Source organism: Capra hircus, chromosome 20, assembly GCF_001704415.2.
Source record: "Capra hircus breed San Clemente chromosome 20, ASM170441v1, whole genome shotgun sequence".
Taxonomy (NCBI): domain Eukaryota; kingdom Metazoa; phylum Chordata; class Mammalia; order Artiodactyla; family Bovidae; genus Capra; species Capra hircus.
The window spans coordinates 18,378,343-18,394,381 of NC_030827.1; the positions used below are offsets into that span (position 1 = coordinate 18,378,343).

General features: G+C 37.4%; 2 protein-coding genes across 4 annotated transcripts in view; one reads left to right on the plus strand and one right to left on the minus strand.

Moving 5' to 3' along the window:
* Positions 1-713, minus strand: part of NDUFAF2 (NADH:ubiquinone oxidoreductase complex assembly factor 2) — a 175,000-nt gene extending 174,287 nt beyond the window's left edge. The window contains exon 1 of the mRNA XM_005694669.2: positions 490-713. Coding sequence (XP_005694726.1) covers positions 490-616 — 127 coding nt within the window. The 5' untranslated portion in view covers positions 617-713. The remainder of the gene's footprint in view (positions 1-489) is intronic.
* The window catches only part of ERCC8 (ERCC excision repair 8, CSA ubiquitin ligase complex subunit), a 53,404-nt gene continuing 38,170 nt past the window's right edge, over positions 806-16,039 (plus strand). The window contains exons 1-3 of one of the 3 annotated variants that reach the window (XM_005694670.3): positions 806-952; positions 9,517-9,612; positions 14,132-14,233. In XM_005694670.3, coding sequence (XP_005694727.1) covers positions 876-952; positions 9,517-9,612; positions 14,132-14,233 — 275 coding nt within the window. In that variant the 5' untranslated portion in view covers positions 806-875. Of the gene's footprint in view, positions 953-9,516; positions 9,613-14,131; positions 14,234-16,039 lie in introns of those variants that run through there. The other 2 variants (XM_005694672.3, XM_018065658.1) reach the window with 2 other exon arrangements.

The following is a 16,039-nucleotide window of genomic DNA, read 5'->3' on the forward strand; positions in this document are numbered from 1 at the left end:
AGGTGACGCTCGGGGCCAACGCCGGAGTCACTTTAAAAGGTCAACGCCAAGAAAAGAGGAGAGCAGAAGCGGTCAAAATAACACCTCTTCAATTTCCCCCGACCCCTCGGTCGCAAAGTTGGCACTGGCGACCAGGGAGGAGGAAAGGTACGTCCCTATCTCTCCCTGGACCCTTTGGTGAAAACCTCCCTGGACTTGTCCCTATCTACACTGCCGATCGCAAGGACCCACACAGGGCGCCGGCAAGGCTCCCGGCGCTAGGCGGAGTGTGCGGAGCCAGCGCTGCGGCGGCCGGGCTCAAGACCTAGACGCTGCGGCGCAGGGACTCAGGCACTTGGCGGGCCACTCAGTGACAGCCCGACTGCAAGCCAGTGGCCAGCGCGGAGGGCGCGGCGGGGTGAACAAACTCGGCTGGCCACTCTGCTGATAACCACTAGTGCCGCAGGTCGTTTTCCGACCACCCAACCGCTGCCCTCGCTCTCATCTCACCTCTCCAGTTCTTGTACTCCGGGATATAATAGTATTTGTTCCCGAACCGGTCTGTGCCCACTTGCTCTTTCACTTCCTTTGACAGTGCTCTCCGCAGGACGCCGAACAAATGCTGAGACCAACCCATACTGTCCCACCAGCTCCGGCGCGGCGGGCGGCGGGATGTGCCGGGATATCAGCAACCCAAGCGGAACGCCCCCGCCGCTGACCCCGCCCACCAACGCCGAGGAGTCCCATCCACCTTCATCCGCGCACTCTCTAATAAAGGCGCTCTCCATTGGTCGGATGGCATCACGCTTAACCAATGGGAGGCTCCGCTACTACAACCCCGCCTCCGAGTTCTGTCATGGCCGCGTCCAGTTCTCAAGCCAATGTGAAAGAACGGGATGCTAGGGTTCTTGTCGGCTCGACAAGCGGGTTTAGAAGACCCTCTTCGCCTCCGGAGAGCAGAGTCCACACGGAGGTAAAGAAAGCCTTACTTTTTAGTCTAACGTGCTAGTTAAAATGTAGACCAAGACTGTGTTAGCCTTGCCTTACACTTTTCCGCCTCATTATCACTTTCCTGCCACCACACTAGGCTTTACTCTTTTCTGCTCTGTGAGTTGAGAAAACAAGTTACCTTTTATACACCCATAGGCAAGTGGGTGCGAAAGTAGGCTCGGGTGAGGGCGCTTTACATCGAAATGAGGATATTTTAATTTTATTTTATTCCTTTTCTCTCATGCTTTCTTCCCGCCTCCCAAGAAATAACTATCGTTCAAGAATTTATTCTTTCATTTAGTCAGCGTATTTAGTGAGGTCCTACCATGTGCCAAGCAATATGTTGAAGGCCGAGCATAGGCCAGAAATTGAACAAAATCTAGCGTGACTCGAGGCAGAGAACTGTGAGGAGAGGGCCATTGACAAAAGATGAAGCTGGAGAGATAGAGGGGGCTAGATGGGGAAGAGCCTTGTATGCTTGGTTATGAGGTATGAAGATCAGAAAAAGGTGACAGCTATTGCATTTTGTCATCAGCTTGGAGAATGGATTGAAGTTGAGAGCAAGAGTGGGAACCAAGTTAGGTAACTGTTGCAAGGAGAGTGTTGATGGAAGCCTGAGCCAGGGTTGTGGCAGCTGGAACCAAGAGGGTGAAGATATTTGAAAAAATATCTAAGAAATAGAATCACAGGTCTTTTTTCAGCCCTATGAAGAGTGTTGTCTTATATATTGTATTTACACACATTGTAAACTCCACTGGACAGTGTTACAATTTTTGTTTTCAACCGTCAAACATATTTTAAGAAAAAGAATAATCTGTTTAGATCCATATCATTTCTGTTGCTCTCTCCTCATTACTGATATCCCAAGTTTCCTTCTTATATCACTTTGCTTCTGTCTGAAGAAATTTGTTTAGCAATTTTTATAGAGCAAGTCTTGATGGCTCTGTAGTTTGTGGAAAGGAATCTGCAGTCATTTGAACCATTGTTTTTCTATAGGTAATTTGTTACCCTCTGGTTGCTGTGAAATTTTCTTTGCTTTTTGTTTTCAGCAATTTGATTTTTTTTACAACTTTTTTATTTTTAATTGAAGTATACCCAGGTGGCACAATGGTAAAGAATCCACCTGTTAATGCTGGAGACTTAAGAAACATGCGTTTGATCCCTGGGTCAGGAAGATCCCCTGGACCAGGGCGTGGTAACCCGTTCCAATATTCTTGCCTGGAAAATCCCATGGACGGGAGTCAGGAAGGCCACAGTCCATGGACTCAAAGAATCAGACATGACTGAGTGACTGAGCACACACACACACATAGTTTATTTATAATGTTGTGCCAATCTCTGCTGTACAGCACAGTGACTCAGTTGTATACATATATACATCTATGCATGTACAATACATACATGAATGTATACATATATACATTCTTTTTTAATCTTTTCTATTATGGTTTATCACAGGATATTAAATATATTAAGTTGGTACAAAAGTAATTGCCATTTTGGACCATAAATTTTAAATCATTATGTGCTGTGTTAAGTTGCCCAGTTGTGTCTGACTCTTTGCGATCCGACGGTCTGCAGCCCATCAGGCTCCTCTGTCCATGGGGATTCTCCAGGCAAGAATACTGGAGTGGATTGCCATGCCCTCCTCCAAGGCATCTTCCCAACTCAATGATCGAACCCAGGTCTCCCACATTGCAAGCAGATTCTTTACCATCTGAGCCACCAGGGAAGCCCGAGAATACTGGAGTTGGTATCCTATCTCTTCTTCAGGGTATGTTCTGACTCAGGAATTGAACCAGGGTCTCCTGCATTGCAGACAGATTCCTTACCAGCCGAGCTACCAGTGAAATTCAAACTAGGGTCAAATACATGTTTATTAATCAAAATAGTAACCATTACATACAACACTTGTTTGCCAACAAGAAATAGGTTTGTTTATTCAGGTAGCATAAAAATATGTGCTTCAAGATTCAGTGAATTCTTGGAAAGCATTTTCTGCCTCCTGCTGGTTGTGAAAGCGTTTTTGCTGCAAAAAGTTGTCAGGATCCTTGAAGAAGTGGTAGTCATTTGGCAAGAGGCCAGGTGAATATGATGGATGAGGCAAAACATCATAGCCCAATTCTTTCAACTTTTGAAGCATTGGTTGTGCGACGTGTGGTCCGGAATTGACATGGAGAAGAATTGGGCCCCTCTGTTGACCAATGCCAGCTGCAGGCCTTGAAGTTTTCAGTGCATCTCATCGATTTGCTGAACATACTCCTCAGACATAATGGTTTCGCCGGAAATCAGAAAGCTGTCATGGATCAGACCAGCAGCAGACCACCAAACAGTGGCAATGACCTTTTTCTGGTGCAAGTTTGGCTTTGGGAAGTGCTTTGGAGCTTCTTCTTGGTCCAGCCACTGAGCTGGTTATCTCTGTCATATAAATTTCACTTCTTGTCGCACGTTGCAATCTGATCAAGAAATGGTTCTTTGTTTTTGCAAAGAAGAAGAGAAGACGACACTTCAAAACGATGATTTTTTTTAAATTTGTGATCAGCTCACGAGGCACCTACTTACTGAATTTTTTCACCTTTTAGTTTGCTTCAAATGCCGAACAACTGTAGAATGGTTGACATTGAGTTCTTCAGCAACTTCTCATGTAGTTGTAAGAGAATCAGCTTCGATGATGACTCTCAATTGGTCCTAGTCAACTTCTGATGGCCGGCCACCACACTCCTCATCTTCAAGACTCTGTCTCCTTTGAAAAACTTCTAGAACCATGACTGAACTGTACATTTTCTAGCAGTTCCTGGGTCAAAGGCATTGTTGATGTTGCAAGTGGTCTCCATTGCTTTACAACTCATTTTGAACTCAAATAAAATCATTTGAATTTGTTTTTTGTCTAACATCATTTTCATAGTCTGAAGCGCATATAAAATAAACAAAGTAATAAGTCATTAGCAAAAAAAGATAAGGCAAGAAAAGTGAATTAAAGTAATGTATAACAACCACATTTATTTAAGAATGTATTCCAATATCAAATGGCAAAGTTCAACAGTGCAAAACTGCAGTTACTTTTGCACCAATCTAATATTCAGTAATCGGTGTGACATGGAAAGCAACCAATCAAAATGGATTCTCGCCATTAATGACAGTATGTGATGTCTCATAGCAAAGAGATTGGAAAAATGATTTTAAAAGACACCAGGACTCATTCTTTTCCTTACCCTCCTTTCCCCAGTTTCCTCTGCCTTCCCCTATATCTCTATTCTTTTACTTCTTTTCCCTTCATCCTCTCTTCTTCACTTTGTCTCTTCTTCCCCTTTTCTCCCCTGTTCTCGTCACCGCCTTGGCCCAAGAGTCCTCAAGACCTCCCCCAGGCTTGAGGATTCTCTAGAAGGACTCAGTATGCAGCATATAGTTGTACCAAAATACTCATAGCTGTGATTTATTACAGCAAAAGTATACCAGGTAAACTTACTGGAGGGAAAGGCACATGCATGACTTGAGAAGGAAACCAAGCACAAGCTCCCAGTGGAGTTGCGTAGGACACGCTTAATTTCTTTAGCAATGAATTGTGATAGCATAGATGAAATCTCTATCAGAGAAGTTCATTACAGACTCAGTGCCTAGAGTTTTTAAGTACAAACTGGCCACATAGGCACTTTCTGCTTAGCATGTACCAAAATTCCAGACTCCTAGAAGGCATGTAAGAATTCATACTGTACACTGTTTGCTTCAAATAGTTTAGGCACAATGAGCCATTCTTACCCAGAAATAATGGGAACCCTCCTGAAATCCCAGAAGGCAGGTAAGGGCCAGTCTTACAAGCAGGCCTTTTTAAGGATAGTAGCCTCAGGCCTGCCATTTTAATTATTTTTTGCATACCTTGCCTCCATCCACACAAACCCTACCCCTGTTTCCCTGTTGTAGAAACCTCCCCTTTCCCTTTACCTTAGCCCCGTCTTCTGGTTCCCAAATGACACAGACCTTAAGTATTTAGGTTGGGTAGAGGTAGGCTACCTAAAAGACAGGGATTAGATTGGTCTAGAGTGAGATTTCACAGGCTAAGGAAAAAAGAAAGAAAATCAGAAACAAAAGCAAGCAAGACTGTATCAACTAAAAGCCTTCTGTACAGCCAAGGAAACTGTCAACATAGTGAAAAGACAGCTCACACTATGGGGAAAAAGATTTTCAAATCGTTTATCTGATAAGTTTATCCAAAATATGTAAAGAACTCATTCAACTCAATAACCAGAGGAAAAAATTAAAAATGGACCAAAAAAAAAAACAAACCTGAATATGCATTTGTCCTAAGAAGATATACAAATGACCAACAGGTATGTGAAAAGATGTCCAACATCACTAGTCATCAAGAAAGTGCAAAAACAACAGGCAACACCCCATACTTGTTAGAATATCTGTTACCAAAAGGAAAAGACATAACAATTGCTAGAGTGGATTTAAATGCTGTAGAGAATTTAAAACCCTTGTGCACTGTTGGTGAGATTTATAAATTGGTACAGCCACTGTGGAAAACCATTTGAAGGATGCTCAGAAATTAAAAATAGAGCTACTATATGATCCAGCGATTTCACTTCTGGGAATATATCCAAAGGAAATGAAAGCAATAACTTGCAAAAGTATCTGCACCTCCATGTTCATAGCAGCATTATTTACAGTAGCCAAGACATGGAAAACTAAGTGTCCATCTATGGATGAATAGATAAAGAAGTTGTGTTATATATATTCAGTGAAATATTATTTAGCTACAGAAAGTGAAGAAACCCTGCCATTTGCAGCTACATGGATGGACCTTGAAGGCATTATGCGAAATGAAATAAGTCTGACAAGGAAAGACAAATATTGTATGATCTCATTTAAATATGTGGAATCTTAAAAACCCATAGAAAAAGAGATCAGATTTACCAGAGTCAGGGAGTGGTAGGAGGAAGAATTGGAGGAAAGTGGTCAAAAGGTACAAAATTCCAGTTATAAATACGTAGTACTAGGGGTGTGATGTCGGAAAAGGCAATGGCACCCCACTCCAGTACTCTTGCCTGGAAAATCCCATGGATGGAGGAGCCTGGAAGGCTGCAGTCCATGGGGTCGCTGAGGGTTGGACACGACTGAGCAACTTCACTTTCACTTTTCACTTTCATGCATTGGAGAAGGAAATGGCAACCCACTCCAGTGTTCTTGCCTGGAGACTCTTGGGGACAGGGGAGCCTGGTGGGCTGCCGTCTATGGGGTCGCACAGAGTTGGACACGACTGAAGTGACTTAGCAGCAGCAGCAGCAGCAGGCATTTACTGTATGCTGAGCCTTGTTACGAGCCCTTTTTATGTTTAAACTCATTTAATCTTAATGTCCTCACCAGGATAATGATGTTTTATAGTTACTGAATATCAGAAATTTCATTCATCTTAATTTGTGTGAGTACTTCTTAATCACTTTTATTTATATTTAATTTTATTTAAATGTGCTTATTGAGTTGAACATACTCATTTTATATTTCTGTAAGAAACAATTCAGGGAAATTTTTTAAAACTGTAATTTAAGCTTTTGTTCACTAGATGTCCTCAGTTAAGTTTTAAGTTACAAGAATTTACCTTTTTGTTCATGAAAATTTGTTTCAGGTTCTAGATATCTAAATTTAAATTAGTAAAATACACTCTTTAAATAAGATTTAAGATAATGCTTCAGGAGAAACTCTTTACATGTAATTGTTAATACCCTTAATACTTCAAAAATTTGCATAAGGCTTTTAATAATCTATATACATCCTCGGATGTATGTTAGGAGATTTAAGCATTGTATTTAAGCCACTTTTAACTTCATGTGGTTTTGGTGAAATAAGGACATTTTAATGTTAAATTGCTTTCCTGTTGTTTAGTTTTATCTCCCCCTACTTCTGTTAAATTACTTTTGGGGGGAGCATAGTTGCTTTACAGTGTTGTGTTAGTCTTTGCTGTTCAACAAAGTGAATCCGTTATATGTATACCTGTATCCTCTCTTTTTTAGATTACATTCCCATTTAGGTCACCACAGACCACTGAATAGAGTTTCCTGTTCTATACAGTAGGTTCTCATTAGTTACGTATTTTATACGTAGTAGTGTATGCGTGTCAACCCCAGTCTCCCAATTCATCCCACCAGCCCCTTCCCCCCTTGGTATCTATACCTTTGTTCTGTACATCTTGGTCTCTTATTTCTGCTTTATGAGTAAGTTCACCAGTACCATTTTTCTAGATTCCATAGCCAAGTGACATTATATGATATTTTTCTCTTTCTGACTTACTTCACTCTGTATGACAGTCTCTGCTGCTGCTGCATCGCTTCAGTCGTGTCCAACTCTGTGCGACCCCAGAGATGGCAGCCCACCAGGCTCCCCCGTCCCTGGGGTTCTCCAGGCAAGAGCACTGGAGTGGGCTGCCGTCGCCTTCTCCATGACAGTCTCTAGGTCCATCCATTTCTCTGCAGATGACACAGTTTCATTCTTTCTATGGCTGAGTTATACTGCATTGTGTAATAGCACATTTTCTTTATCCATTCCTGTGTTGATGGATATTTAGGTTGCTTCCATGTCATGGCTATTGTAAATAGTGCTGCAGTGAAGATTTGGTGCATGTATCTTTTTGAACTATGGTTTTCTCTGGGTATGTCCCAGGAGTGAGACTGCTGGGTAATATGGTAGGTCTATTTTTAGTTTTTTAAGGACCCTCCATACTGTTCTCCGTAGTGGTTGTACCAGTTTACATTCCCACCAACCGTGTAAGAGGGTTCCCTTTTCTCCACACCCTCTGCAGCATTTATTGTTCATAGATTTTTTTTTTTGATGATAGCTGTTCTGACTGAGATAATACTTCATTATAGTTTTGATTTGCATTTTTCTAATAATTAGCAGTGTTGAGCATCTTTTCATGTGTTTTTATTGGCCATCTGTATGTCTCTTTTGGAGAAATGTCTGTTTAGGCCTTCTGCCCATTTCTTTATTGAGTTGTTTGTTTTTTTGATATTGAGCTCCATGAGCTGTTCGTATGTTTTGAAGGTTATCAGTTGCTTCATTTGCAAATATTTTCTCCCATCCTAAGGGTTGTCTTCATTTTGTTCATGGTTTCATTTGCTGTACAAAAGCTTTTAAGTTTAATGAGGTCCCATTTGTTTTATTTTCAGTACTTTAGAAGGTGCATCAGAAAAGATCTTGCTGTGGTTTATGTAAAGAAGTATTCGGCCTGTGTTTTCCTGTAACAGTTTTATAGTGTCCATCCTTGCATTTAGGTCTTTAATCCATTCTGAGTTTATTTTTGTGTATATATTAAAGCATGTTCTAATTTTATTCTTTTAGATGTAGATTCCAGTTTTCCCAGCACCACTTATTGAAGAGACTGTCCTTTCTCCATTTTGTAGTCTTTCCTCCTGTGTCATAGTTAGGTGACCATACATGCATGAGGTTTATCTCTGAGCTTTTTATCCTGTTCCATTGCTCTATATTTCTGTTTCTGTGCCAGAACTATACCATCTTGACTAATATAGCTTTGTGGTACAGTCTGAAGTCAGGAAACCTGATTTCTCCAGCTCCATTTTTCTTGCTCAAGATTGCTTTCGCTCTTCAGGGTCTTTTGTGTTTCCATGCAAATTGTAGAGTATTTTCTTTTAATTCTGTGAAAAATGCCATTGGTAGTTTGATGGGGATTGCATTGAATTGGTAGGTTGCTTTGGGTAGTATAGTCATTTTCACAATAATGATTCTTCCAATCCAGAAACATGGTGTGTTTGTCCATCTGTTTGTGTCATTGATTTCTTTCATCAGCATCGTATAATTCTCTTGAGTATAAATCTTCTGCCTCCTTAGGTAGGTTTATTCCTAAGTTTTTTATTCTTTTCATTGTGATGGTAAATGGGATTGTTTCCTTAATTTCTCTTTCTAATCTTTCACTGTTAGTGTATAGGAAAGCAAGAAATTTCTGTTTCTTAATTTTGTGTCCTGCAACTTTACCAGATTCATTGATGAGCTCTAGTAGTTTTCTGATGGCATCTTTAGGATTTTCTAAGTATAGTATCATGTCATCTGCAAACAGTTTTACTTCTTCTTTTCCAATTTGGATTCCTTTTATTTCTTTTTCTTCTCTGATTAGCATCACTAGGACTTCCAAAACTATGTTAAATAATAGTGATGAGAATGGACATTCTTATCTTGTTCCTAATCTTGGAGAAAATGCTTTCAGTTTTTTACTATTAAGAATAATGTTTGCTGTATGTTTGTCATATATGGCCTTTATTATGTTGAGGTGGGTTTGCTCTACACCCACTTTCTAGAGAGTTTTTACAATAAATGTGTGTTGAATTTTGTCAAAAGCCTTTTCTACATCTATTGAGATGATCATATGGTTTTTATTCTTTAATTCATTAATGTGGTATATCACATTGATTGATTTGTATATATTGAAGAATCCTTGCATCCCTGGAATAAATCCCACTTGATCACAGTGTATGATCCTTCTAATGTGTTGTTGGATTCTGTGTGCCCTCCCTTTTAATTTTTATATATATATGTTTTTAGGGTTTTGGGACTGGAGTTAAACAAAGACAGAGATGTTGAAAGGATCCATTGCAGTGGAGTTAACACCCTTGACATTGAACCTGTTGAAGGGAGATAGTAAGTTTCTTATATAATCATTTTTCTTCCTAAGTGAGATCCAGTAAAATCTTGCTTTCAGATTAATGTTGTAAAATTTCATAAAAATTAATAAAAATTCTACATTGTCACATTTAAATCTGGCATTATTAATTTCAAATAAATACAAAAGATTGACCCTATGAAATGTTGCCAAATAAGTATTTCCAAAGTACTTTAATATAAATATATTCATTGTTAAATCAACAAATACTGAGTTTTTTGTTTTGATGCAGAGAGCGTGTAAGTGCTGAGGTATATCTTAAGGAGCTATTTCAAAACAGTTGTTGCTCTCAGATAATCTTGTGGGAAAACAAATATAAGAAGCAGAAGTATATGAAGGACACCAGACTTGTACTTGACTTCCTCCTGGCTTTATATTTATTAGCTATGTGGCCTTGAGCAATTTGTCTAACCTTTCTAATTCACGGTTGTCTTAGCTACACAGTGTAAGAACAATACCTAATTAACAAGTTTGTTGTGAAGATTAATTACAATAATATGTATAACATGATTAGCATAGCACATGGCATATTGTAAATGATTGCCACCATTATTGTTAATCAAAACCATTATCACCTATACTTTAGATCCATTTTCCACACAACAGCTGAAGTGCTTTGAAAAATGCAAATACGTACATGCCACACACACATCCCCACCCACTTAAAGCTTATCTACCCCACATTACTTTTACCAAAATGTTCAAAACCCTTGTCCTTCAATTAGGACAAGTATAAAAGTAACTAAAGAAGTGTGTCTTGTTATGTTTTATTTAGCATTTGCCCCAAATCATTGTATTATAATGAGGTATTATTACTTGCATTAAAATAAGCCAGGGTAGGTTTAATAGAATTCAATTTTTTAAATTCCAGCTTCTGTCATGGTCTCATCTAGTATATGAGAAACATGTACAGCGAACAAATTCTAACTTTAACACATGGTTAAATGTAAAAGATGACATGTGATCTTTTTTTTTTTCCCTAACCTTTTCTAGGCTGAACATACTACCTCTCAATCAAGGACAGCTTTGGGACATTTGCTTGTAAAATAATCCTGGCATAAGCAGCAAGGGATAGCTGATTTCTTTTGGTCTTGGGTGCTGGTGGGATAGCGATCAGTTGTTTGACCTGTGAAGTTCATGAATCCAGTAGGCTACCAGTTGGGAGAGTTAGTAAGAAATGTGGAAAGTTATGGATTATATGTGCATTAAATATGTGTGAGAAATACAGGCCGAGGAGTCTTTGCAGAGCATATACAGAAAAGTCAAGATTCTTACTATAGTAGTTTCCCCTTTTATTGAATAGTGAAAATATACAACTGTTTCATTGTTTGCTAAGACTTGTATTTTGCATTAAAAACCCTTTTGGCAGCAAAGAGAAATAAAAAGCAAAATGGATGTTTAATGGAAAATTAAATATAGGTCTTCTTTTTCTCACAAAAATCAACTCACATACAACTTGCTGAAAACACTTATTCATATTTACCAACTACCTTACAGTTAAGTAACATCATTGCCATTAGATACTTCAACTACAAAATCAGTTAATTACAGTAATGTTCAGTTTTTTTTTTTCACCCAATTAATGTAATCAAAAGAAAGCTTTTGGAAGTCACTCTAGCAAAGGTGAAACATCTGACCTTATTATAAATACGATTTAAATTAACTTTAAAAGTTGAATTTTGAAAACAGTTGTTTTTCCATTGATAATACATGTGCTGTGGTTAAAAAAAAAAAAAAAACAGTGTTTTACAGAGCTCAAATGTTCAGCAAAATGTTTTTGGAATTAGAAATGGTACACATATAACTCACAACTGTTTCCAAGCAAGCTGCAACATTTTTTCAACTAAAATAAAAAAGCTGTAGTTGTTAAACTTTACAAAGATTACTGGATATACACAATTAGATAACCAACCCACAAAATTTTGTAATGAAGCTAATGTTAAAAATTAAAAAAACTCTTCAGGATAGCTTTACTGCCCTATCATCAATCAGATATAGAACCGTTTGAAGAAAGAACTTTGAAGAAGTACTTTTAAATTAACTAATTGTTCTACATATCAACATTGAATTTTTCTTACAACAGATCTATAAATCAGTGCTTCTTGGACATGCTGCTATTTCATGAATCCTTCGTAACTGGTGCATAACACGATAAGGCACTTGTACCAGAATGTAAATTATTAAGTCTTTAAGCACAGTTTTGATGAGCTAGAATGTTTTTTTGTAGCTTTTTGGAGTGAGACTTTCTCAGTGAAGAAAGAACTGTGATCATTTCTGGTGCAAGTTCCTTATGTTGTTGCACTACAATAACAGAGAAACTAAAGGTGGCAAAATTAAAAGAAAAATGATTACTTATAACAAATATAAGTGATCAGATATCCCTGCAAACCTCAAAATATGGATGAATGAGAGCAACACACTGATACGTACAAGATCTGTGTGGTATCAGCATCTATACCAGGCGGGATAAGAAAAACCAATGGGGCATCTAATAGACCTGATAACTTCAAAGTGACTGACAGCTACTTGAAAGCTCAGCAAGTCAGTTTGACTACAACAGTTGAAACTGGGAAAGGATTGTGTACTCTTGATGTCCAAGGGGTTCACAGTAAGACCCAAAGAGGCTGGAGTAATCTAGCCCCTACAATCTCTCCAGCTAACCAAATAAAGATGCCCTAATAGATGAACCCCATGTTCCCATGTTGAGGAGAAACTGGTTGGAATAGAATCCAAAGTGAGAAGTACAGTGATGATAGAAACAAAGAAAAAAGATGAGTCAGATAAAAATTGGAGAGATGACTAGAACTTGGAAATCTGAAAATTAGCTGCCATGTTCTGAATATCTTATTTTAAAAAGAAGAGGAGGAGGATGTTCTAGGGATATAAATTTTAAATATTGCCAAACTAAGCCTCCCTTTTAAAAGTTTAAGAAGATTAATTTTATATAAAAATGAGCAAAAGGATAGGATTAAGGTCAGAGTTCATACAAAATTATTTTAATAACTAATAAAATAAATAATGTTCCTATAAACAATATATTTGTGCCAGAAAGATATGTCCACAAAATAGATGAGAACTGTAACCTAATATTTTAAAAATAACTAAAAGTCATTTTTAAAAGGTACAGTGTATGAAAGAATAACATAAGTTATAATTAGAAAAACTGAGAAATGAGATGATCAAACTTAAAAAATTATGAAAAAAGTTAAATACAAGAGGTGATGCATTAGAAATAGAAGCAAATAAATACAAGAGGAAACATAAAAATCAAAAAGAGATGGAGATAGGAAAAGGAGTCAAGAGAATTAGGTATATGTAGAAGATAGACAAAGAATATCCAACATACATATAAGAGGAGTTTCCAGAGAAGAAACTAAAGGAAGAGAATGGAATAAAGACTGAAGGAAACATTGTCAGAATGAACAAAATCTGAAACTACTACATATAAGGGAAGAAAATCATGTTGTAACCACAGACTTTGATTTTGAGCTTTATGCTCAAAGAAATGAAGTTTCTTATTTAAGATGTTCAAGGAAATAAAATCTGAGTCAAGGATTTTATATCCAACCAGACTGATTTTCAAGTACAAAAGGACTAATTGTTAGTAATGTACAAGAATTCAAGAAATATTGTTCTCATCAGTCCTTTATTAAGAATCTACCAGAGAATAAAATTAGAGAAAAAGAATGAATAGAGAGATAAACCAGAAATGATGGTGAGCAGTAATATTAGCAAATAACAATACTTTCTATAGATTCATACATATTTACATATATAGATATATAGATTAAATTCATGGATCTGTGTGTCTTCTCCACTAGATTATAAACTGGGGAGTCAGGAATCATACCTGTCTTGTTCACAGTTGTATTAGCATAATGCCTAGCATATTGTAGAAGATCAGAGTTGAATGAGTTGAAGTAAATGTGTTTATAATGGAGGGAACGAATCTAACACTTACTGATGTCCTATTTTTTTTTTTTTTTTTTTGCCAGGCCGTGTAAAAGACTTTTGTGTACGATTTATCTTTATTTCAGCTTTATGATTTAGGTGAAAATGTTCCCCTTTTTGTAAATAAACAGCTTAAGTGAAGTAACTTGCCCAGGGTCAGATAGTAATATCTGTACTATTCCATCAGTAATAACTGGTCTGTCTGATTCCATTTTCATTTAACACAATTATAATTGGGACATTTAAAATGACTTTGTAATGTCTTACTTTCTGAAATGAGAAATATCTTTTGCCATCTTGTTTCTCCTGTTCATTTTGGTATCTTGAAGGTAAATTTTAACCGGTCACAGATTAAATCTATTTTTATTTTTCCACAAATATTAAATTAAAGATTTTAGCTTATTATAGTCTGCTAATGAAGATTTACTCTGTATTTATGGGCATAATAAATTTGAGAGTTTGTGGATCAGTAATTTTCAGAAATATGTAATCATAAATAAATGAACTATATAAATGATAAATTAATTTGAACTTTTTTATTATTAGCATGTTATCAGGTGGTTCAGATGGTGTGATTGTGCTTTATGATCTTGAGAACTCCAGCAGACAACCTTATTACACGTGTAAAGCAGTGTGTTCGGTTGGCAGGTGTGTATTAAAAACATAATTCATGAATTTATAAACATTTGAGTATTTTTGCATCAAATACAAAACATGAAATATGAATGTTTCAAGAAAATTGTTCAAATGATATATTTACATAGTTATCCCTTGACATCTTCTTGCGAGTAATAGCTGAAATTCGAATATTGCTCTTTTCTTTAAATTTTTTAATTAAAGGATAATTACTTTACAGAATTTTGTGATTTTCTGCCATACATCAACAACAATCAGCCATAGATTCACCCATGTCCCCTCCCTCCCAAACCTCCCTCCCATCTCTCTCCACCCCACCCTTCAGCCAGTCACAGAGACCCTGTTTGAGTTCCCTGAGTCATACAGCAAATTCCCATTGGCTATCTGTTACACTGTATTGTAAATTTCTGTTACTCTCTCCATTCATCTCCCCTTCTCCCTCCTCTCCTCCCACCTTGTCCATAGGTCAGTTCTCTATGTCTGTTTCTCCATTGCTGCCCTGAAAATAAATTCGAGTACATCTCTTCAGATTCCATATATATGTGTCAGTATACGATATTTATATTTCTCTTTCTGACTTACTTCGCTCTGTATAATGGGCTCTAGTTTTGTCCACCTCATTGGAACAGATTCAAATGCATTCCTTTTTATGGCTGAGTAGTAGTCCATTGTATTTATGTACTACAGCTTCTTTATCCATTCATCCTCAATAGATATCTAGGCTGCTTCCATGTTCTGGCTATTGTAAATAGTGCTGCAGTGAACACTGGGGTACATGTGTCTTTTTCAGTTTTGATTTCCTCAAGGTATATGCCAAGGAGTGGGGTTGCTGGGTCATATGGCAGTTTTATTCCTAGCTTTTTAAGGAGTCCCCATACCATCTTCCTTAGTGGCTGTATCAGTTTACATTCCCACCAGCAATGTAAGAGTGTTCCCTTTTCTCCACACCCTCTCCAGCATTTATTGTCTGTAGACATGATGATGGTCATTCTGACTGGTGTGAGGTGGTATCTCGTTTGTAGTTTTGATTTGCATTTCTCTGATAATGAGTGACTTTGAGCATCTTTTCATGTGCTTGTTAGCCATCTGTATGTCTTCTGTGGAGAAATGTCTCTTCAGGTCTCTTTGATATTGCTGTTTTTAACATATGACTTCTCCAAAACAACTGGGGTATCAGTTTTCAAAAGGACTTTATTTTAAGACTTTTGATTATGGTCTTTTTGTTCTCCACCTACATGGCACACCTCAGTAACTAATTTTAGTTTTTAGAGTACTTAACATAAGATTCATTTAAGTCTTTCTAGCTAAATATAAACACAAATTAGTTTTTCCAACTATTAGTAGAACAAAAAGGTTAATAGCTAGAAGCCGTAATGTACTAGCTTCTAGCCAGTACAAAACACACACGCACACACCCCTCTTCTCTTACCTACCTACTTAGAGCTGCTTGACTTAACATACTTTTCTACCTTGAATTTTTTGGCTGTTTAGTAAAGTGTTTTACGATTTTAATTTGTTCATAGTGGTCACTTAATTCTTTCTTGTCTCCTGTATTTGATCTGATTTTAAGCAGACCTTGAATTAACAGAGAATAAGAGTTGAAAAAATGTTTTCAAGAGGAAAACATTAATATCCGCAACTGCTATGTATTAAAGCTGTTTCCAAAGCGCTAGTATAGATACATAAGTTTGTGGAATATTTGTGAGGAGAATTATAATTATTTCTTGGCTCTGACACTTCACTTTGGAAATACAGATTTAAGGAAACTATTTCTCTGAACCTCTGACAAAACTATTCCGTCTTAGAGATAATTATACT